General features: G+C 37.0%; 1 protein-coding gene across 1 annotated transcript; it reads right to left on the bottom strand.

The window, feature by feature from the left end:
- Window positions 1-1,580: 1,580 nt before the first annotated feature.
- On the bottom strand, window positions 1,581-25,397 carry LOC139742367 (monoglyceride lipase-like). The gene is made up of 7 exons (XM_071652945.1): window positions 25,255-25,397; window positions 19,238-19,344; window positions 15,319-15,455; window positions 6,043-6,153; window positions 4,540-4,629; window positions 3,751-3,966; window positions 1,581-1,694 (listed from the first exon to the last, which is right to left on the bottom strand). The coding sequence occupies exons 1-7, from the start codon at window positions 25,368-25,370 to the stop codon at window positions 1,581-1,583; spliced, it is 891 nt and encodes a 296-aa protein (XP_071509046.1). The 5' UTR covers window positions 25,371-25,397.
- Window positions 25,398-26,458: the final 1,061 nt, after the last annotated feature.

A 26,458-nucleotide genomic window follows, 5' to 3' on the forward strand; every position in this document is an offset into this window, starting at 1 on the left:
AGGTTTACAAAGCTGAAAGTTTTCTAATAAATAAATACACCAATCTCTGAAACAACTGAACTGGAGAAGGCATTTTAAAGACAAATTGTGCCTAATGGGCAACATAAATATATTTAGATATCAACTCATACAATAGCTAGTTATGAGTTAGTAAGCCTCTAAAACATGAACAAGGTAATCCATCTGTATGATACAGTTTGAGGAATTTCATTAGAACTTTCAAATTTCACTGATTCACAACTGAGTAATACAATGCACGGCCTTTGGCACCAATGGTTGAATACTTCTTTCATACAATTGTAAACTCCTATCACGTCGATCATAAAGTGAACGAAGCCCATTTTGGTCATTGCGTCATTCAACACCACCACTCGCAACTACCATCCACTTACAACTAACACCCCCATTTATATATTGTACAGGGCGTTGAACATGTTATAATTAAATTTTGTTACAACAAAGTAAAAAGTTGGGTCTCAAAATTTTTAATCTTGATATGTCTATATACTTCATTTGTTTTGCTACAATAAAATTTTGATATAGTAAAAGGAAACTGCCTGCCAAGAGGACTTTGTTATAACGGGAGTCATCTGAATCCCATACGTGCTCAACACCACTGGGATGTGAGCCCCTTGGCATCAATGAAACATTGCTTCTGAAAATCTGTGAAAGACTTGGAGACTAAAGAGCACAATGCAGTGTGACAGTGCCTTAATGTCTGCAGTAGCAGAAGCAGCCAAGGGTAAACATTCACTTTCACAATAGTAGCTGTTCTTTGAATTGACAGCTGCTTTTACAGAAAATCCTCAAACAAAAGTCTTTCCATCCACGGCAGCAGATTTTCAATCTGATTACCATATTAGTTCATGGAAGTTTATATACAGTAATATCGAGTATCTGGTTTGATTTATTTTGTAGTCTTTCAACAGATGCAAACACACCTCTGCCAAAAATATTACAGTTAAGTGTTGATAGAACAGTACCTATCTTCAACTTTGTATAAAACTATATACAGACATCTCTTTTAACTCTTATTCACAACTATATATATATATCTTTTCAAAACCTCAACTTAGTTGACAACCAACAGCTTTCAAATTTGCCAACTTTGCCAAGTAACATGTTACAAAACATATAAAGAAATCAGCAAAAGTGTTAAAATTGATCTTATGTAGATCCACACAACAATACTATCGAATACATACCCACAAAAAGAATAATTGCAATCGATATTAAGGTATATGAAGTATTATCATACTCTAAAAATGAATACCCAAAAAGTCATGTCTAAAACAATATGACGAACCCGTTCTGAGGAAAAAATAAATATAGCATATCAGAATATTAGATGCCATGAACAGCGAAACAACTGCTGGTGAAGAGAATGTGAAAGACATACACTAGGTAAAAAGATTCCATACACTGAGCAAAAAAGATTCTATGCATTACAAATGCTCTTTGCAAAAATACTGTGTGCTGTCAATTCTTGCTAATCCATGGTCAAGGTCTCTGGATGATAATCAAAGAAATTCATTTTAGGGCGGATTTGCACAAAGCTCCATATTAAGTCGACCACTCCACTATGATTTGATGCTGGAAAGAATCTCCTTGGTCCACTCCTCAATATCCTTGAATACAACTTCTCTCTCTCCCTCGGGCTCCTTCTCCAACTCGTGATAGTAGCCCTCGTACCTCTGTAATGAGAGGACATGCAATTTCATATCATATTGAAATAATAACAGCAGAGAAGAAAGAAATTGTCATGTACATCTCTCAGAGAGTGACATTATACAAATGACACAAAGAACAGAGTGGATCAGTGAGAATTGGATGCATGAGTTTAATTTGGAACCGTTTAAACCCACAAGCAAAGCGAGTGGGTTTTAGACTGCTTCCAAAGTAAAATGAGAGCATTCAGTTCTCACTGATCCACAAAACAAGCCTTTGCATCATTTGTTTTATAAAATGGGCCCATAAATTCATAAAAATTTGACGTTTTTCCCCATCATGCATCAGTCACTACAGCCACTATACAAAGCTTGAGCTACGCATTCTGATTTTACCGGACGAGTGGCTCAGTGTGGATCAGTAAAAATCAATGCATGATAATGGACCAATCAGACTGCAGCAATTCTTGACCCGATTTTATACTACAAAACGATACAAACACCTAGACAGTAATGCCTAGGGATACCTTACTTTGTAAATACTACTGCAGTATTCTGAGGGTTGAAAATGTATACAGTCAACCAGGCATACCATTTCATTCCCTCTTCTGCAGAAAAGTTGAACACGCATAAGTTGGAGAATCGAATATAATTTGCAAAAATAAATCCCTCAGGAAATATTCAGCGTAAACAGTACACTATGTACCTCATTCGATGAATCCCTGATTCTGACTGGTTGAAATGGGGAGCATAATTCAACACTCTCCTTCAGCTGTTCACAAATAGTACTAAACTGCCCCATAGTACCCAAACTGTCCAAAGGTACTAAACTACCCTACTTTGGTTTGTAGTGGCACATATGTACATGAACAGTAAACACTTGGCTTCCATAATGTAAGAGGTGACCCTTGTCTGATGATATTGCAGTGCAAAAGTCCATGGCATATAGTTGCGATTCCTGGGGGCAGTATTATCAACAATGCCCTGAAAGGCAGTCTGGTTATTTTATGTACACAACCAAGCAGTAAGCTGAATAGTTACACTTCAATATCTTTAATAATTAAATTTAATTAATCTAATTAATTTAATTAATTCATTAAAAAAATCTTTAATAATTCTACATGAGAAGGCCTCGTCATGAGGCAACTTTTTCTTTTTTCATGTCTCATTCAACTTTTGAGACCAAATCTGCGATGTCTGCCTGTACCATTACGAAGCTACGCCAATTTTTGTAACTGCATCCGAAAACAGGCATAATTTTGTGATTTTGTATATACTTCCTATAGAAAATGGTGCTCTGTCCTGAAACTTGTCAAAACCTAAATATTTTTTCTATTAATCACTTGTAATGATAAATCTTATGCTAATTATGGTAATAAAGTGGTCAGTGACAATTTCAAATGAAAAACAAAGGGGGAAAAAGTTTTAAAAAATCAAATCAAATAAAAGTCGAAAAACAGAGAAATACATAACAATTTCCAAAAACAACAAAGTACATAAGAATTGAAATGACTTGAAAATTTGCGTGATGTACAATATCGTTGAATATGTTCAAACACATACAAAATGTGTATAAAAACCAAAAATCAGACTATCAATGCTTTTAATTAGTGTTTAGCAGGCTAAAATAAGATCTTGGGATTAACTTGTATGATCAATCATATTAATTTAGAAATTGATGATTGAAAAGAAAATTATAAGACAAAATCTTGTAGATTACGACAGAGGTATTGTGCATGCCAAATTTCATCGCGATCGCAGCACTGATGGCCAGGAGTTTTGGGGGAAACTGCCCATCCCCCTTTAAATATGTTCAAACACATACAAAATGTGTATAAAAACCAAAAATCAGACTATCAATGCTTTTAATTAGTGTTTAGCAGGATAAAATAAGATCTTGGGATTAATTTGAATAATTAATCAATTAAATTAGAAATTGATAATTCAATAGAAAATTTTAAGACACAATCTTGTAGGTTACAACGTGAGTATCGTGCGTGATAAATTTCGTGATCACGGCCCTAATGGCCAAGATTTTTAAAGGGAATCTGCCCCCGCCCCTTTGTACGTAAAATGTACCTACCTTGTAGACTTTGCGCTGACTTGCAGCTTTCTTGGCAAAGAGATCAGAGCCCTCAATGATACAGAGCTTGTCCTTGGTGCCATGGAGGAGGAGGAATGGATATGTGGCCTTGTTGCACTCAGCCTGGATCTTCCTACAAGCCTTCGCAACATTCACGGCCAGGCGTGCCTTCACCTTGCCATGCCACACCAGTGGATCTTTGACATAGTGTTCCACCTGGCAGAACAAATCAACATTCAGAATGAATACATACAGTTTGTATTCATATGTAGCATGCATTGTGGCTTTCATGTTAGCATAATTACAACTTGTATGAGACTTAATATATCTACACTGTATAATAATGGCAACTGCATCATACCTGTCAACAAAGACCACTTGTCTATGATGACCACATATCATGTATCCCTTGAGCGGTCACTATATAAGCAGTTTTGACAGTATGCATACATTCATAAATACATATATACATACACATACATATACGTACATACAAACATACATACTGGTGACTCCCATTTTAACAAGGTGACTCCCATTTTAACAAAGTCGTCAGAACCAGTAGTTTTATTCTGTTATTAAAAGATTTTGTTTCAACTGAAGGACACTTTGCATCATAGTTGTTCTTTATAATAATTTTGGGACCTGAATTTTTACTTTGTTGTAACGAAATTTCATCAGATTCATAACCGTGTTTGGTGTAACCAGAGCTGTATTGTACAATGTATATACAGTATATAATCAGAGACATCCGAGGGATTGGGGGGGGGGGGGGGGGGGGCTACTTACCACAGCTGGATCACGACTCAAGTTTGAAATGTCAAGTTGTCCAATGGGCATATGTGGGGACATTCTGGCCATCAGTTCACCCATGTATATCTACAAAGAAAACACAGACAGAGTGCACAGAAGACCATCAAAGTGGAAATAAATACACAATAATACAATTTTCAAACACTGTTGAGAAAAGTAAAGGTCACACGTTTTCAATATTTCACTGATGATAGACATGGTACTGGTCATATAGCTTACACGTAAGTGCACACTGCAGTAAACCAAATATTTGCAAATACAAGTGTATTCAGTTTTGCACTAGTGTCAAAATTCACAAAAATGCATGAAAAAGTCCACACTTCTGTTACTGCAAGCATGTGGTTGTGGTTCTCTGAGCCATCAAGTTGTAAAAATCTGACTATTGTGCTATCTGATTGTGCCAGAACGGTCCAATGATAAATGTCAACAAAACAGTGTTGTTGATTTTTATTCTTTTTTTTCTTTTCTGTTTTTTTTTTTGATGAATAGACAGTGCATTATGAGCAAATCATATTGATATACTTCAGGTATCACTTAATATTTCACAAGTGATTCAGAAATATACAGTCATAACTTGCTAAAACTACTACTTAAAATCCAATATGGGCAAATCACTACAGGAATTATGCAGAGTTAGTAACAATCCAGCCACATTGGTGATAAGCAAACACTAGCTAGTATGAAAAGAAAAAATAACAAACAAATTCATGAAATTTGGACAACAGGCAGTACTGGATTTACCAAGATTTATTCACCAGTTTCCTCATTTCATAGTAAAAACAGTTGGTCATTTGGATATGGGATATTTCTGTTTTGAGTCACCAAATATCTGTTTCAAATTAAGAAAAACATGTTCCATTCACAGTCACTTTGATAAATGAGGTAGATTCAAACTATTGGAGTAGCAATAACATGCACAGAAAAAAATCAAAAGTATGGAATTTTCTAATGCAACTTTTGCATGAAAACAAAATTTGATAAATTCACAACGCAGGTATCCCATTAATTTGCACACTAAACTTCACTGCATTTCCCTCAATCAAAATTCTTTAAAATGAAACAAAAATAAATTCTAAACATGAAACTATGTTGTGATTGTACTGATTTTGGGATAATGGGGTTGCTGCAGCTGCTAAATTCTTGGCAAAAGCTGATTTTCAAGCCTTTCTTATTTCTAATGCAACAAGAAAAATATGAGCAGGTGTTATCATTACTTCATCTAATTTACACAGAATGTCTTACTGACCAATATAACTGCAGAATACACAGGAAAAACTGTTCATTTCAACAACTCTAAATTTCTTACCTGTGCTTGGCTGGACTATCAGTACCAATATCAATTTTATAATGGAGCAAAGCTTCCTTTGACTTGTACACCTTTATCCTGTGTAAGATATTCACACTGCATTTTGCAAGGAACATCTATCATCTTATGTTAGCGAAAGAACAAAAAACAAAACAAAACACATAAAGACTTACAGCAGCTGAGGAACCCTGAACACCACTCAGTTTAGTTGCAGGAGACATAAAGATTCCACCGGCATACTTCTCAGGGGCCGCGTTCATCAAGAGAATGGCTATAGTGCCTCCCTACAATGTGGGCAGAATGTGATACTAATTGTAAGTGATTCCTCCCTTCTCTGTTAAATAAATGTAGTTTCAAATACAAGTTCTACAGACTTAAGACATTCAGCTATTACCATGGTAAACACTGCTTACATAGTCAATCTGCTCACCTCAAGAAAATAGGAATGCTACAAACTGAATTTAGAATGCTATACTTGGTGCAAGACACCAATGTCACCCTGAGAAAGGGGGAAGCTATCAAAATTTGATATAATTTGATCTTTATTAACTGGTATTGTGCCCATTAAAATGAAAATTGCTAAAGTTATTCCAATCTATAAGAAAGGCAGAGAGGATGAGTTAGGAAATTATTGACCAATATCGCTTCTGTCATCCTTTTCTAAATTACTTGAGAAGGTGATTTATAATCGTTTAATCAAATTTGTAAACGATTGTGATATTTTAGTTGATAATCAATTCGGGTTTTGGAAAAAACATGCAACCACCCATGCTATATTACTACTGGTTGAGAAAGTTGTAAGAGCTATAGACACAAAGTCGCATACAGTCGGTCTGTTTCTGGACTACTCCAAGGCCTTTGACACAATAGATCACAAAATTCTTTTGTATAAACCAGATCATTACGGCATTCGTGGAAAGCCTTTGAGTGGTTCAGAAGTTATCTTACCGGTCGATCTCAATTTGTTTCCGTAAATAATCATGAATCTGATATAAACTCGATTTGTTGTGGTGTTCCACAGGGCTCCCTCTTAGGTCCTCTTTTATTCATTTTATACATCAATGACTTCCGTAACTCATCCTCTCTGCTGTCTTTTCTTCTGTTCGCAGATGATACAAGTCTCTTATTCTCACTCAGATCCTTATGTTTTGCTCGATTCTCTGAATAATGAACTTAAGTTGGTGTTTGAGTGGATTCAGGCAAATAAATTGTCGCTTAACATAAATAAGACCAATTATATGGTTTTCAGTAACACAATAAAACCTCTTCCAGGATTAGTTTTAATGAACGGTTTACAGTTAAATCAAATAGATTCAACAAAATTTTTAGGTGTCTATATTGACAGTAACCTTTCATGGAAGGTACATGTTGATTATTTATGTAAATTGTTGTGCAAGAATGTTGGAATTATTCACAAACTGAAATATCTCTTCCCAAAGCCAATATTGCATTCTCTTTATACAACTTTATTATTACCTTACTTGAATTACGGAATATTAGCCTGGGGGAATTGCTCAAAGACTAAAATTGATTCGTTATTTTTGGTTCAGAAAAAGTGTTACGACCAAAATCACTCCGAGAATGATCGCACAAAAGAAACAATCAACTGATGTTCAGGCGGTTTATTAACAGTGATATTGTGGGTACAGACGGGTAATCGGCGTCATATCAGTACAACAATGATCAATAGAAACAATTACAAATCGGTAATGGAATCACTTACATGCGTCCAAACTATCACAAAGTCGCTACAGTTCCCTGATAGTGTCCAGATACGATGTTCGATGCACAAATGAATGATCCGCGATGCACCGATGAATGATTCCTGCGACGTATTTAAAATCCAGAGGCACAGGTTACAATAGTCCGCGTTATAATTCCAGGGTACATAGATGTCCACAGTAGATCCACAGTATAATGTTCCCAGCAAAATGTGCAGAATCCAACGACCACGTCCAGTCGATGCGTTGAATGATGATTCACTTTATATTGTCCAGCTAGGAATCCAGCCCGTCACAGCTTTGCCGTAGCAATGTCCGTTGACATTAAAATATGGAGTCCAATGAAGGCACATTAATTCTCTGCAGGCAAAATGTCTCCCAGGCCTTATCTCCACAAACATAACAGGTCAGCAGGTAACACAGGACTGACTATAACAAGTCGCTTCAGAGCCAGAAGTGACGTAACTCTCAGAGCAGAGGTGTTGGGTACTCTGCCTACTGCAGAATTTCTCTGGCTTATATACTATCCATTCACCCCCTTCTAGCACATTCTATAACTCTCTCCAACCTACTAGCCAGTCCAAGTTCCAGGAATCCTGGATGACTCACTGCCTAACTATGTACAAAACATCATTACCAAAATTAACTACCAATCACATTGGGCTACAGGGACAGTGCCTCACTCAGCCAAATATGTTAGCACTTCCCAGAACATTCTGGAAATGGGTGAAATCATTCTAGATTGAGTGAGCTATAATGTTTTTCCTATTCCATGCATGTACTGTATAGCTACATTGTATACCACCTAGAAATTCTCCACTTATCTGGTCAGCCTGTATGTACTATATCTATACCACATAGAATGTTCTCCATTAATCTGGTCAACCTGTGTACATACACATTAAAACAGCCATGGATACAGTACATCATACATTATATCATATGTACCTAACTACTTGTGTGTACATTTGTGACACCATCCCCCATGGGAAAAAGAAAGCCTTGCCGTAGCAAGGGTTTCTTTTACCTTCACAATTTCTCATTATTATTTACAATGAATGTGAGGTAAAATCCAAGTCAAGCTATAATAATCACATACTATCACATGCCTTTTGGATAGCTGCATTAATTCCATGTTCTCTTTTCACAGATACCATTTACAATGACATTGCTTGGATTCTCGAAGCTTATACAATCGTGTCAAACTCAAATTGCATACATCAGTAATGGATAAACTGAACACTATTCATGTGTGATTTGAGGTGAAAACCTTTCACCCTTAACTTCTACCGTGCTATCCACTACCTATGTCACACCAACTGACTTTCTGTCATAGCACTCTTTCAGCATGTTGACATGACACGTCCTTTGATCATTGCCTCTGTCTGGCGTACTGATCACATAGTTCACATCATTGAATTTCTTTTTGACATAGTACGGGCCACTGAACTTGGCTTTCAGTGGTTCACCTTGTATGGGCAGCAGTACAAGAACTTTGTCACCTGGGTTGAAAGTTCGGGCTTTGGCATTTTTGTCTGCCTTTCTCTTCATAGAGTCTTGTGACACTTTCAAGTGTTCCCTAGCTACCTCACAAGCCTTTGAAAGCCTTTCACGAAACTTTGACACATAGTCAAGTAGGTGGACCTCATCATCCTCAGTCATGAATTTCTCTTTGATGAGCTTCAGTGGGCCCCTAACTTCATGACCGTACACCAACTCAAATGGGCTAAAACCCGTCGACTCATTTGGGGAGTCCCTCGTTGCAAACAGCAGGAAAGGGATGCCCTTATCCCAATCCTCGGGATACTCCTCACAAAATGCCCTAATCATTGTCTTTAGGGTCTGGTGGTAGCGCTCCAACGCACCTTGGGATTGGGGATGATAAGCTGACGACTTCAGCTGCTTCACACCCAAACGATACATCACCTCTTGAAATATGCCTGACATGAAATTTGACCCTTGGTCAGACTGCACTTCCTTGGGCAACCCATACCTAGTGAAAAACTGCACTAGAGCATCTACCACAGTCTTAGCAGTGATATTTCTCAATGGGATAGCCTCTGGAAACCGTGTAGACATATCCATGATTGTCAAGAGGTACTTGTGACCCGACCTAGTCCTAGGCAAAGGTCCAACACAGTCGACTAAAACCCGACTGAACGGTTCTTCAAACGCAGGTATCGGAATCAATGGCGCCGGTTTCACTGAATGCTGTGGTTTACCAGCCACCTGACATGTGTGACAAGTCTTACAAAACTCAGCCACATCCACATTCAACCCTGGCCAATAGAAATGCCTCATGATCCGATCCTTTGTCTTTCTGACGCCTAAATGGCCGCCAACTGGTAACTCGTGAGCAATCCTCAAGATCTCACCGCGGTAACTAGGAGGGACAACAACTTGACGGACCACCGTCCAATCCTCATCAGCTGGCCTATGGGGAGGTCTCCACTTCCTCATCAAAATGCCATCTTTGACATAATAGCACTCAGGGACCTTTTCAGCCTCAGCCTCAGAACACGCCGTCTGAGACAAGCCTTTCAACTCAGAGTCTGCCTGCTGTGCTTCAACCAAGGAAGACTTGCTAAACAGCCCATCACTGTTAGCCTCGGAGCCTAATACAGCAACCCCATCATTCAAATCCTTGAAAAAGGTTTCTGCCAACCAAACACCGGAATTCTCCTCCACATCAACAGAATCCGCATCATCTTGAACAGCTCTACGAGCCTGAGACCTAGTCACAACACAATCTGGGAAAATCCCAGGAAACTCCTCCTGCAACTGCTCAGTTTCAGCAACCACCACTGGTTTATCCGAAACAACTGGAGACACAACCACCTTGTCCCCAGCCAAGTCATTCCCCAACAAGAAGTCAATGCCTGCCATGGGCAACTCAGGAACAACTCCAACAGTAACAGGACCAGAAACTAGGTCACACTTCAAATCCACTCTATACAGTGGTACTGACATATAACTGCCATCAACAGTCTGAATCAAGACTTTCGCATTCACTGCACTATCTGGTGGAAAAGTCATACCACCATCCACCATCAATGACTGAGAGGCCCCCGTATCCCGTAGGATGACTACTGGCTTACCTGCCTCACCAGAAGTACATGGGGTCACCTCACCATCAAACAAAAAGCTACGATAGCTCTCATCCACCTGCTTCAGCCTATCTTTGAATTTGGGAGACTGACTTTCAATGGCCTGTGTTTCACTGAACGGGACACTGTTTTCGGGTAGGACACTTTTTGACATGACAAATCCCAAGTCCTTCTTTGTTTTGTTTTGCAACTTCCAACACTGTGACTTTACATGCCCTGTCTTGTTACAGTGAAAACATTTGATGACATTTCCACTTGTACTGGACCCTTTGTCAGATTGAGGCTTTGGTGCCGATGAAGTTTCAGAACTCGTGCCTTTTTCAGAACCAGCATTCTTTGGATTGCTCGACTGATTTTTGTCTCTCTTGTTTCCAGAGAAATTCCTGAAAGGTGGTCTGTTGTCATTTCTGTGGGTCAGCTCATACTCATCAGCCATCAAGGCTGCTTTATGCAAACTTGTCACTTTGTGATCATCCAAATGCGACCTCACACTGAAAGCAACACTCTTTTTGAATTCTTCCAAAAGAACAACCTCACGTAGGTTATCAAAGTCCTGATCCACTTTCAGGGATCTGTACCACCTATCAAACATCATTTCTTTTTCACGAGCAAACTCAACATGTGTCTGGCCTGGTTTGCGGTACGAATTTCTGAACTTATGTCTGTACGCCTCTGGCACCAATTCATAAGCATTCAACACTGCCTTCTTGACTGTAGCATAGTCACGTGATTGCTCTTCAGAGAGAGATGAGTACACATCGGCTGCTTTGCCGACCAACACACTTTGAAGGAGCATGGGCCAAAATTCCTGTGGCCATTTCAAACTGTTAGCCACCTTCTCAAATGACACAAAGTATGCATCAACTCTATTTTCTTCAAACTTTGGCACCAATCGAATGTTCTTGGCCAAATCAAATTCAGAGGGAGCCCTTTCACGATTTCCAACAGTCTGTGCATGAGTCAATTCTATCTCACGCAACTTCATTTGCTGCTCCATTTCGAATTTCCTCATTTCCATTTGTTCTTTCTCCCTCTCTCTTTCTAATCTCATCTTCTCTTTTTCCAGTTCTACTTCCCTTGCTCTTTCTCTCTCCTTCATTTCCAATTTAGCAAGCTCAAGCCGTGTTTGATCTGAAATTTGAGCTCGATCTGGAGTATCAATTTCTTCTTTGAGCTCCATGTGACCAGCTACTAAGTCAAGAATCTCTGCCTTTCTTGCACCTTGTGGAACATCTACATTTAAATGCTGTGCAACAGCGGTCAAATCACATTTGCGTAACCTTTGCAAATCTTTGAGGGACAAATCTGTCCTCTGAACAAATGCCTGAACATCCATTGTACTGATTGACATTGTCACACTGTATTACACACAATATACAATTGAACAATCAACTCAACTGGTATTTTGTCTGTACCAATGTTCTAGATTCCGGAACGTTCCAAATTCTATATTTTGGCTTTAAATTCAATTCTCGGACACAAGCCCCCAATTTTGTTACGACCAAAATCACTCCGAGAATGATCGCACAAAAGAAACAATCAACTGATGTTCAGGCGGTTTATTAACAGTGATATTGTGGGTACAGACGGGTAATCGGCGTCATATCAGTACAACAATGATCAATAGAAACAATTACAAATCGGTAATGGAATCACTTACATGCGTCCAAACTATCACAAAGTCGCTACAGTTCCCTGATAGTGTCCAGATACGATGTTCGATGCACAAATGAATGATCCGCGATGCACCGATGAATGATTCCTGCGACGTATTTAAAATCCAGAGGCACAGGTTACAATAGTCCGCGTTATAATTCCAGGGTACATAGATGTCCACAGTAGATCCACAGTATAATGTTCCCAGCAAAATGTGCAGAATCCAACGACCACGTCCAGTCGATGCGTTGAATGATGATTCACTTTATATTGTCCAGCTAGGAATCCAGCCCGTCACAGCTTTGCCGTAGCAATGTCCGTTGACATTAAAATATGGAGTCCAATGAAGGCACATTAATTCTCTGCAGGCAAAATGTCTCCCAGGCCTTATCTCCACAAACATAACAGGTCAGCAGGTAACACAGGACTGACTATAACAAGTCGCTTCAGAGCCAGAAGTGACGTAACTCTCAGAGCAGAGGTGTTGGGTACTCTGCCTACTGCAGAATTTCTCTGGCTTATATACTATCCATTCACCCCCTTCTAGCACATTCTATAACTCTCTCCAACCTACTAGCCAGTCCAAGTTCCAGGAATCCTGGATGACTCACTGCCTAACTATGTACAAAACATCATTACCAAAATTAACTACCAATCACATTGGGCTACAGGGACAGTGCCTCACTCAGCCAAATATGTTAGCACTTCCCAGAACATTCTGGAAATGGGTGAAATCATTCTAGATTGAGTGAGCTATAATGTTTTTCCTATTCCATGCATGTACTGTATAGCTACATTGTATACCACCTAGAAATTCTCCACTTATCTGGTCAGCCTGTATGTACTATATCTATACCACATAGAATGTTCTCCATTAATCTGGTCAACCTGTGTACATACACATTAAAACAGCCATGGATACAGTACATCATACATTATATCATATGTACCTAACTACTTGTGTGTACATTTGTGACAAAAGGCCTTGCGGATTATAAATCGAGCACAATTTTTTGATCACACTGATGAATTGTTTGTTTCAAGTAAATTGTTAAAAATTTCTGATTTGTATTTATATCATGTTGGAATTTTCATGTATAAGTTGAATACTGGCGACCTTCCTAGTATATTTTCCTCAATATTTGTGAAAAACAGTGATATTCATACTTACCCTACAAGACACAGTGAATCCTATCATTTTTCCCCTGTTCGTACAGTTTTAGCCCTTAAGACAATTACATCTACCGGCCCTTCTTTTGGAATGAGTTAGATTCGGTTCGGTTGCACTCAAGTTCTTTAAGCTCCTTTAAGAAAAATCTCAAAGCCAATTTTCTAAAATCCTATGTGTAATTATTTTGCCGTAATCGCTTCAAGTTTTTTTTTGCATATACTCAAATGATGCCTCGCTCGGATGACCTCACCAGTTTCATTAACTTGCTACTTTTCTAAGCATTTATACCATAAGTTAATCATAAACATTATATACTATACTTTGTACATCCCGTAAACATTGTAATATTCTCGATATTTTGAATTTTGCATGTTACGTCACTTCTGTCTTTGATATACTGTACTAAAACCCTATGTTATATTTTTGGAACCCACATCCTACAAGCTTTGCTTTTTAGTGGGTTCCTCATATTACATGATAATTATATGTCCTTATACATTTGTGCATTATTGGTTGAAACTGACCATTGTGTGAAAAAAACATTTCTGCTTGAAATCAAATGGAATATAAAACTTGTACGAAATGTGGAATATGCAACATGAATAAAAAAAAATAATATATATCATCAAAATTTTTCCGAAATTTTCCAAGCAAACTTAAACATGCTTTGATACATGATTGTAAGAAAGAAAAAAAAAAAGAATGCAGAACTATGATCTCACATAATTGCATATAAAAGCATTTACTAATACAATCTAGATATGCTTCCGTTGTAAATGCAATGGAGACTATATGTATCTTCAGCAAATTTGCTAAATTTATCATGTATTAGTACCCTCTGAAAAATAATGAATAAAATTTAGGCGAGTCTAATCACGACTATGATACACAAGAACTTCACTACTGTTTGGTTTTCACTGTGCACTACAGCTAAACCATGGTTTTCATTGGATTCCTACCCTCGTGAAAGTACTTCAGATAGATGTGGCAAACACTTCCCTAGCTGTTAATAATGCCCCAAGCAAATTGAAACGAAAATCGAGAGAGCAGTTTCACTTCTTGGTTTCATGTGATTCTTGAACACTTCACTATGGCAGGCATTCTGTGGTTTCAGTTAGTTAGATTCTAATTGGAAAGGTTGCAGCCACACTCAATATTCCGTAGAGGAGTCCTGTTTTGCTTTCCCTACCCTTGTTTCTTTTGACCCTTTGACCTGACAGATGAATATACCTCGACTTCAACAGCTTTATGCCTGAATGGTCTTCTTTCATTAATCTTACAGCATTTTTCATTCATTAATTTCAACTGAGAGGAAAGTTTTTATTTGCCTTTAGTATAACTAATGATAACTTGAGTATCTATTCTTGGACATTTTTCTACATTGAAATCCTTTTAAAACAAAAAACAGTTAGAATAAAACCCTTGATACAACAAAGTAAAAATTCAAGTCCCAATGTTATCATTTGTACATATCTTTATGTACTTTTCTGTTTTGCTGCACATAACAAAAATTTCAACGAAAGAAAGTCGCTAGTCCTGCGCAAGGACTTTGTTAGAACAGAAATGCACTGTATCTGAAAAAAAAAAGCAAATTGAAACATTTGTATAGTATCAAGCTCAACTAAATCACATTTACTGGTAACTCAACCAGACTAAATGGCATCAAAATGGCATCTATGAGAGACACAAATTTAAGGCAGCCATTTCAAGTGGCGAGATAGCTACTGCATTGGCTAGATGACATCACGATCACAAACTAAAGACAAATCTTGCCATTGTCCATCCGCTACTGACCATGGAATGACCGAAGATGATGATGGGTAGATCTGGGTGATCTTTGGTCACTATGTCAATGTGCTGGTTGCAGTCTGCCACATACTTCTGGAATGCAGTCACGTCCACTCTCGCACCACCACTTCGCCCATGGCCAACTACATTCAGAGAGACGGGAGACAGAAAAAGACAGAGACAGAAAGAAGTGTATGTGTGTGATAAAGAAAAAGAGAGAGAAAGAGACAGACAGACAGAGACAGAAACAGAATATAGTGTAGTTTGTGTGTGTAAAGAATAAGAGAGAAAGAAAACAAAGAGTTTACAAACAGTATTATAAGCATGAATAACTCTGTCATAGTTACAGTTGTAGCACAAATTTTTACAATAAAAATGTAGCAATATCTATTGCCCTATAATGCATCCTGTCTCCACACGTATCTGCAAAAATGTATTTGCAACTCTTGCATAGTCATTGGACAAAAACAAACTCAGCAAGAAGCAAACATTCTCAAAACCACAAATTCACACTGGAATTTGTGTTTGTAGATAATGTTTTCACATCCTACATGTATCAAATTGAAAGAAACAGAGAATATAAAGAGATATCATACTAATACAAGCAAAAATTATAGGTCTACATTAGGTAAAATAATTAATTCCCAGAAAGACATTAAAAAAAGTTGGAGGTAATACATGTAAAAAGAGGTGTGCTGGACTGTTTATCTGCTAAAAAAAACTTTCAAACTGATAAAACAAGTACACTGTGTACACTGTACATCTAATTTCAATTTTCACTTCATCTACTGTTGTAATTTCTTTAATTATAAAATTCATTTGATTTACACTGCAAGCTTATTCAAGACTAGGAAATGTTTCTTTCTTCTTCTTTTTTTTTTCATTTCCTGAGTTGGCATTTCAGCAAACATCTCATGACATGTACACAGCATGTGATTACCATATGAGTAGATTTCACTTTGTTTCAGTCCTTTTGGTTTATTCATTTTTAATCTCATTGATGACAACAGACTTCAGAATTACCATGGTATAATATACCCTTGTAATTTCAATGTCTATAATAATGTTCAACACACAAACAGACAGGACTTTGAAAAGAGAAAATGGATAATTCATAAAGGCAACTAAAGACATTTGGTCCAGTCATTATTCATATGCATACATAGGCCCTATATCCATACCTGAACCAGATAGTCAACAAGCATAGGGTAATATTATTTACTGGATAATTTAATATGACACTTCCCTTCTGCAGATGAATTCAAAACACTCACATGAATCATATCATAGACAATACCAAGCATCCTGAGATATAGAAAGTGTAATTTTGTACAGAAAAAAAAAAATAAACAAGTGTTGGCATAGTCATACTGTTGTATGAAAATGTGCAAAGTAAAGATATTATGGCAATGTCGTATCAAACTTCAAGATACATTAGCAGAGCTAACACTTTATATAAAATTTCAAGAAAATACTCAAAAGTGCAGGGGATCATTTTCGTACACGTATACAAATGTAAGCAGTGCTTGACCACGAAGATGGCCCAGGCAAGTAAGCGAGCTTCTCTTCTGTATCTTTACAGGTATCAAATAGACCTCAAGAGCAAAAATGCAGGTACGTGATCCACACATCCTACACAGGTAGATTATCCTCTACATGGCCATCCATACATTGTGCAGCACAAAACTAAGCGGGTCAATGGCTGTCACAGTTCTTGCTAAAGTCTATCATGGTAGTGCTAGCGTTGTGCATTGCACAATATCATTAACAAATACCATAATAAGATTAAGATGAAACAGTAACCATCATCATCAGCTGTGTTGTTTTTAAAAAGAGATGGCAGTAAATTGTATCTTGATAGCAACATAGCAAAAACAATTACCGTACTACACTTATTTTCTATGCACACATTCACTTAAAAAAAAAAAAAAAAAAACATCTTTTATGACTCTTTGGGTACATTGACAGTATGTTTATCAACTTACTTCTGACACAGAATTAAGGTTTCCAAAGAACTTTAAGGGAGTTTTGGGCAGTTGGAGCAACTTTCTGATTATAGGGTTAGAAACACATTTCTCAAACACACACACAAAAATAAAAGTGTGACTGCAAAATGTTTGAGCCAGAAATGCATTTATGTAGAGTTGATAAAGACAAAATCCTTTTGAATGACGTTCATACACTTTGTAGCTCGGAACAGCAAACGCCCACCATTGCCACACTATATGCATCACCACTCCCCGCGTCAAACTGAGCATGGAGCTACGCAGTAATAAGTCTTCCCTATGAACTCACGGCAGAGTTGATAAATCCAACAACTTGTGAAACGTGATCCAAAAGGGATTTTCAAATGAATTTTGATAGTGGTGGGTATTAAGATACATTTCAAACATGAGAAAGTACATAAACATAGCCTTTCATTTCTTGGAAAGCTCTTGCCAACTGGATTACACCCAGATAACTGATCAAGGTATTGCATATGTACACCACATGTATGTGTGTGTATTTATGTATATATGTACAACTAATGGATGTCTGTCTGTGTAAGCACGTATGCATATTTGTGGACTGGCACTTGAAATCTGATGCAATATGAAGAGGTATGAAGCCGACATTTTTTTTTTATTTTTTTTTTTTAGAAAACAAATTAGCTACAATATAATTCTATGATGTAATTTACCACAGTGAAAGTCTCAGAGTAAAGTTTTGGTTTCGATGTCAGCATACGGCAAGGCTACCCCTCAAAAACAAACAAACAAAAACAAATATATATGTATCCATGCTCACTTAAAAACAAAGAATAGTCTTTTATCAGCGCCTCTCCCTCTACATGTACAGGTATATCTATTAGCCCATTCTAATGGAATTATTGGTGGTTCCAACAATTATAATTTTCAAGTTAAGTCAATCCAGCTCCGGGAAAGGATTACGTCATAATTTCAACTGAAGAATTGCATCATGATTGGGATTTCAGTTAGCTCATGCCTACATGTGAACAGACAGGCTTTCTGATACAAGTGGCACACTCACAAATATTTGCTTGCATATCAGCCTTATCACAGCACACTTCCTAACAGTGCTGATAGAGTAGTTTGGAAGCGATATGTTATCTGACAGACTATAGGAGTGCTCGTTTGAGAAGACTCGTATGGCAGGGATCTTGAGGCAAAATTCTGTATGTGAAAAACTGCTCAAAACAACAATTGTGCAGTCAACATTTTGGGGTGATTACTTTTACACAAAATATGTGCAAGACAAATGTCAAATTTCTATGCTCTGGATTCTGATAACATCGCCTGTCTATCCACAATCAAAATAAAAGAAAAGGAAAAGAAAAAGAAAAAAAAATATACATTTTGCAATGGACTGTTTACGATCTGTGCAGAATGATTACTGGTCCTGTAAAATGGCTTCCAGATTTGGCAATTGCCGTGTACACCATGTAAGCCATGTGAACAGATCTTCACAGATCTTGAAGATCACATCTAAAAGCAGGTACAATGAATTACACCATCAGTACAACTTTACTACAGTTGTAATGATGGTGGTAATGATGGTGTACACAATGATGGCTGGGATCCCACCACTGTAAACATTATTAATGCTGCATTCTGAGGGTTGGAAAAGTATATTTTAATGGAAAACAGTATTGTTACCATTCCTGCAAAAAACACGTGTAGTAGTAGAAACCTGCAGTAATTTTTGACCAAAAAAAAACAACCACAAAACACAAAAACAGTAGTTACTAAATAAATAACAAATTAACAGTTGGCATCTCTCTGATGACAATGAAGGTCCTCATCTTCAACGCAACATTTGCGTTGTGAAAAAAAAAATGAAAGAGTTAAAATCATGCAACAGTTTCTCTATGGATGCTTTCCCCCAATATACACTGCATCCAAGCTTTCATACAGACGATACTCACTGTGGTCATGACCAAAGACGAGGCAGCCTAACTTGTTGAATGATTCAGCGAGGGCGTCGTATCTTGCACAATGCTCTCCGAGGCCATGGATGATATGAACCAGAGCCCTAAACATCAGTTAGAACATAGGAAAAAACAAAGAAACATATGATACACTTTATTACATCACATGACACAGTATATCCTATCCTGTGGCCAGTATATTTTGTTCTGTCAGTTTCAGCGTACTGGTACACATATTTCAAATACAAAATTCTGCATTGCATGTCAGAGCATTGTTTGCACTTGCTGCCTTTTGCAAGTCATAGTAGCAGGTTTTGGAAGAAACAGACTCAAAAGCAGCAGTTCAGTAAATATGGCAATTGGACTAGTAGACCACATACCGTATAATGTGAATTTTCAAAGTTGACTTGCTTTACCTCCAGGTCATCAGAATACATATTTCGGAATAATAAAATGGGAAAGGGAAATTCAAGCAATGCACACTGTAGCAGTAGCAGTACAATTCTGCCTGCTTCATGCCATTGACTTGAGCTCAACAGTTCTGGTTGAGGTGAGGATTTAGCTTTTAACGTTTTGCGAGATATTTAGAAACCACTCTATGAGATGTCAGAGAGCATGCAATTCTAAGGGACGTGTCAAAAGTTTATTTGATGAAAATCGGTTTTGAAATGGCTGAGATATCAAAAAACAAGGTGAAACACAGAGATCTTAATAAAAGGCGTGGCCTGTAGCCTTTTATTATTATCACTTTTTGGGATATCTCAGCCATTTGAAAACCAATTTTCATCAAATAAATGATGAATCCTTGTTAAAATTACATGCTCTTTCATATTCCATAAGAGGTTTCTCATTATCTCACTTTATAGGAATGTTCAAAACATGAATCCCCACCTCAAGCAGTACTGCACAGTCCCTTTAATAGACTATATTTGTTCACACCACACAGTGTTTTTAAAAGCAACTTCCTGGATATTGTGAGAGCCTTCAAAAATGGCTGCAACTTCATATCAGTACAGCTGCCAATTAACTTATTTTTGGCATAAAAGTAGGACTCTTTTGATGGGATAACCATCAGGAAGTGATAGAAATTGATTTGATATTTCCACAAACCCACACATACTGGTATAGACAGACATTGGGTGCTGGTAGCAATGTCTGGGTATGTCATCAATGTGTACAATGCCCTTTTGATGCATTTGTTGTAGGTGCAGAATTTGACAATTTATTGAGAAAATGTACAACTGAGATACTAGGACTACAAAACTATGATCCAAAAACTGTCATCCAAATTCAAAGATAGTGGTGGAACACCACACTGATGTTGTTTAGTAGAATATATTTTATTTCCACACACACATACCAGCATTCCTCTGTATCTGGGCATTTCCACGGTAACTCACGTTACATTTTGAACTCAAAATTAGGTCGTTGAGATCAATATCCTTAAAACCTAATTAGTGATATGAGTGACTATATGTGAATGAGTATCATGCACCTCCATCCTACCTCACAGCAACATTACATCCACAGACTCTTATGAGAACTATGAGAAAAAACACTACAAATGTCGGTAACTCACGTTACATAATTTGGACATGCAAAAATTTGGCATGTCTGATATTAAAAAGTTTCCTCGAACAAGAAACAGAGAGACTTTAAAGTCTATTGTGTCAAAGTCATGGACTAACAACGTACATCACCAAGTATGGTAAAAATTCAAAATGTCTTACATTCTCCAGGTATCGTCATGTGAAGCAGTAACTCACATTACGGTAAATCACGTTACAGTTTGTCCACATGATCACAAGACGATTTTTTGTCTTAATAATCCAAAGAAAACTTACCAAGACAACTTTTTTTCATAAACAAACTCCATGAATAAAGAATCTAAATTGATTTGAACATTGATCTGACAGTAATTAATCCCATCTTATCCATGAGATTACCAAAAGGCAGGAAACTTTACATTTAGAATACCAACTTGAAGATAAATTTCATTTTTAATTGAGTCGTTTTCCAAGCTTTCATTTGTACTGAGACAAAAATTGTATTCAACAAAATGATATGAAACAGAGTCTATTTCATTAAATTACACTCTTTACCAGTTAACAAATGCATCAGGAATTGAATATTTAATTGAGAATTTGATTTTATTGTTTTTTTATTTTACTAGATTTAAATGGATTTCAGGCTATCTAGATAAAACAAGTCATCCATATAAACTATTCCATTCACAGGACTAGAGACCTGTACATGTAGTCTGTGGAGAGTTTAAAGGTTCAGAAATTAATATTTCAATAAATCTTTTAACTTTTAAACAATGCAATTTATATTCCAATTATTTGATAATTGTTTGAATTACTCAATAATCAATTGTTTGTATGTTTGATTTGTTTACAAATTCTTATACTAAACTGGTACAGAAATTAGACTTGAATTACAGAAACTGCAGATAAATTTTAGTTATATCTGCTACCAGTATTGATCAGTTTGATAAAACATGTTCATAAATGTTTAAGCCTTAAAAAACAATGGCTTTGGTCTATGAAATGTCAAGTAGCCATTATTTAAATTGTACATACATGTAAACAGTATACCAGTATTTTCTAGAGTAATCAAGCAGACTGAAGCAGTAAATCCCAATGAAAAACATGAATGGGTGATTAGGAGGCTAACTATTAATATCACAAAATGTTGATAGTTTGCCTTAAGGTACATGACTGTCCAGCTCTTTCCTAAAGAAAATGTCTGATAATGAGGTTCACATTCAACAAGTTTTTGGTCATAGATCAGCATGTAAAGTAAATTATAGTAAACATGGAAAAGTTTCATTGTAGGATTTTGCAACAATATAGCTAAAACCTCAGAGTAGAATAGTATAAAACACATAAGCATGTCAAATTCACAATGTTCAGTTCTCAAAAATCTCAGAAAAAACAGCAGGAATCGAGTTCCAATCTTAAAATTCTGTTCATACACGTAAATGTTTCAGCCTCATAAACAATGGCTTTGGTCTATACAGGTAGGTATAAACTATGAAATGTCAAATAGTAATCACTTGAATTACAAAAACAAGAACTTTTTAAGAGTAATCATGCAGTGATTATCCAAATCAGGAGGCTATTAATAGTTATCACAAAATTTTGATAATTTGCTGGAACAAGGTCAATGTAGCTTTAGAAGAAATGTCTTTTAACAACTTTCGTAACTGATCAGTATACATGCACTGTAATATTAAATAGTAAATATGGAACAGTTTCTTTCAGAAGTTAACATGTGATGAACATGTGTAATTAATACATTGTACATGTGGACCAGTTGGTTTGGTGATAGAGAGAGACCAAGAGAATAACAATCTACTGGAAATAGAATCTTAATACAAGAGTTCAGTAATCATGTACTCATTGGTTACTTACAATCACAACCTTCATATCATTTCTTGGTATTAAAGAAAAATCATGTCGGTAACTCACGTTACATTGTGGTAACTCACGTTACATGGTAACTCACGTTACAATTTTAAGACCTCTGTTATGAGAATTTGAAGCAAAGACTATAAGTCCCATCATATTTCTTGGATGTGTGCTGCATAGTTATTTGATAATCCAAAATACCATGTCTCAGTTGGGCATAGTAAAAGTGCTAGTTTAAAAAGTTCATGTTTCGGTAACTCACGTTACAGCAGCTTCTCGAGCTATGTAAGAGCACGCTGGTGTCCGAAGTACATATCTTATATCGAGGACTCCACTTTATTTACTGCTAGATTAATATATTTTTGATTTGTAAAACCAAACAAAGTTTGATTTGAGCCTCAAATATAAAAAATAATCACAAAGAGCAACAAAAATGCATTTTTAGGGATTTTTAGGTAAAAAAATGCTTTCTGGTTTCAAAAGGTATAAAAATGCACAAAAGGGAACTTTTCTTCAAAGTAAAGTTGGTTTCACACACTTCAAACTATGGCTAACAAAGTAAGATTATCAGTTGTCCAGAAATATGCGGGTAAAATTTTGGTGGTCATGTCGCACAACTCACGGAAATGCCCATCTATAGACAAACTCTCTCCTTTGGCCTACTTAGGATGTCTATTTACACAGCGTGATCTTTGGATGTATTTATTGACTCTGCTGTGAAAAAAAAAAAATCTCTACACTCATATCCCAATGACCTTGTGAGCCACTCTATACTAGACATTGAATCATAATTCATTAGTCATTTTCCTCACTAGAGGTACGGGGGAAAAAGGAGGATATTTGTGACATCATCAGTGTATACTTGAAAACATCATGATGTACAGTGCATAATGTATATGATTCATGCACAGTCAGTGTAAAAACACTGCAGAGCTCTTCCTATTGATCCACAAGTGGCAGACCCCCTAAACACCCAAAGATCAAGACTGCGTCCCCTGTGGTGACACATTGCACTTTGTGAGGCCCAGCACAAGCGAGGGGGTAGTCTTCAGATTTTCTGTGACTTCATGGGTTGAACTATAATAAAATGATGCTCTCTGGCTAAATGCAAAAGGTCAGTCCCTAGTTCATAGGCAGGGCTTTTTGTGGGTTGATAGAAATCAAAGTAGTGCATTTAGGAATAAAAAATACGGAGCTTGAACTCCCAAGTTCATATAGACCCTACTGGCCAAAATATTGGAAATCCTTCATAAAATTCATAAAAAATCCCTGGATCACTACCAAAATTTATCATCTGTTACTTGTGTCAATCTCAACCTTCCCTGTAAATTTCATCCAAATCCGAATAACAATTTTTTTAAATTTATTTTGCACACGCACAAACAAACAAACAAACCAACAGTAATGAAAACATAACCTTCCTTGGTGAATCTTACTAACAATTAAAGTTAACAGAAATTTTCATTTTTTCTTGTAAAGATAAAAAAGTGTATCAAAGAAAGCCACAATGTCAACCTATCTGCTATGCACACATGAACATGAAATGAGTCTGCTGAAGAGAGCATGACTACATGACACTAGCTATTCAAAGAAAGTATACGTGTATCATTGATGTACAAAGCAGATCCCAATCAAATGATTGGTCGAGTGCACACATGTGACTAGGAATGCATTTTGAACAATATGTTAACATGTTATTTCGCATATGGGTCATTAGTATTAAAATATAGGTCATTAGCACTTTCAAGTCACCATTTTGACTAAAACATAGGTCTGTATATATTATTGCTGCAGAGACTAGGTCTTGCTTCACGAAATCCCCTCCTATACTGATCAGAGGAGGGCTGTAATTTAAGTTAAAAAAACAACAAAAAATCAGTCAGATAGACAGTTTTTTCTGTCTATAGTCCCAATGGTGACCAGGTGAGATTTCATTGTTCTATTTTGCAAAAATGGCTGCAGTAGAATGTAAAACCCCTACTTATTTTTTAGATGACAAGGACCTGCTTCATCATTTTAGAATTTTTATAACCCCACACCTAGATAATACCAGGGCTGCCACACTGGAAACTAGTTGAGAGTGAGACTCCCATACGCCAATGCTAGATCAGGAGTCAAAATGAGCGGTGAGATCAATTAGAGTGAGAAAGGACCAAAATATGCGAGTCTCACGCTCAATGCATGAGAGTTGGCAGCCCTGTGGAGTGTAATACACATTATTTTGTTTGGGCAATACTGAACGATAACCCTTTTTTAGAACAGTCCAAATGACCTCAGTCTCTCAGAGGTAGTATCACCCTGTCCTGTGCTCTACTGTTAATTTAAAGTTAGACTGTTCCAAAGATACCTTCTTGATCTACCGTGGGTAATTCTTACCATGGACCTACATGTTCTTACTATCAATATTTAAATTCTATAGGGCCTAGTACAGTAATTTACTGCGCATACAAAACCCCACGAAATTATACATACTAGATCTATATTATAGCCATGTCGCTACATCTATTACGTTAGGCGTCTTCTACACCCGATACCCGTCTGGTCGTGCTAGTCGAGTAGAGGTAGAGTCTGGCTTCATACGCGTGCTGCATGTTTACTCACTTGATATCCTCCTTGGGGTACCAATATTTACAGTAGATTTTCAGGTTATCGGCATTGATGAACGTATTCTCCTTCTGGCCTTCGGGCAGTTCCTCTTTCGTCTCGATTTCAGCCATTTCTCCTTCCTCACTAGAAGGCCAGAATATGTACAGTAGTGCTAGGGGTAGCGAAATAATACTGATGGTGCAGAGAGTCAGCATTGTTCAGAGAAGCAGCGGAGGATGAGCGTTCACAGTATTATACCAGTACATTGTATACAGAACCGCTGGATAATGAAATACCGCGTACCGGTACTCCAGTGGCAATGCCCATAGAATTATACACAGAACGAGTCAACTTTGATGCATGCGTGCATAACAAGTGTGGGCGGGGACAGGGGTTTGGACCACGCATCAGCGAATCGCGGTCGCCCTTTCCCATGGATGGCGTCACACATTTTGTACAGCGCCGGTATCCGAACATCGTGGCTACCACTAGCATCCATCCGAACATCTACCACACATTGGCTACCACACATTCACGTATAGTTCATACCACAGTTGCAGTACAACTGTTTATAGCAGTAGTACGTACCGATTGAGCTGTTTGCACTCGAAAAGATTGGTTTTTTTTCATTATTACAGTAATTGCATACATTAGATTTATCTTATATAACTAAGCATGGCCTAAATTGTCCCGACGACAATATTGGATACGATGCATATATACCCCTATATACTCGTAGGTGTCTGTCATGAAGAGAAGAACACTAAATCAAGCATTGCAGGAAAGACTATTATTTTTCTTTTGCCACTTTTCATTCATTCATTCATTCATTCATTCATTCATTCATTCATTCATTCATTCATTCATTCATTCTTTCATTCATTCATTCATTCATGTTTTATATTCATTTCCAAACAATACGTCAAATTGTACTGTATGAAAATATACATATTCAATAATATTAGTGGTTTTTTTCTTCAACAAAATAGTTATGGCACCATACAAATATCGGTAATATTTAATCATCATCATCATCATCATCATCCCAAACGTCTCGAATTCCCCATTTTATTTGTAGTTTCAATAGTTCAATAGTTTATTTATTTCCATCATCACAAAGAAAAGAAAAGAAAAAGTTGACATAATCCAAAGTGATACAATTTTTTTTTCATTTCTCTTACACTCGTCCGATAAAGGATTTTTTTTTTTCAATACAATA

The sequence above is a fragment of the Diadema antillarum genome, unplaced genomic scaffold, assembly GCF_040938485.1.
Source record: "Diadema antillarum isolate AM-2024a unplaced genomic scaffold, OU_Dant_1.0 seq00000998_RagTag, whole genome shotgun sequence".
Lineage (NCBI taxonomy): Eukaryota > Metazoa > Echinodermata > Echinoidea > Diadematoida > Diadematidae > Diadema > Diadema antillarum.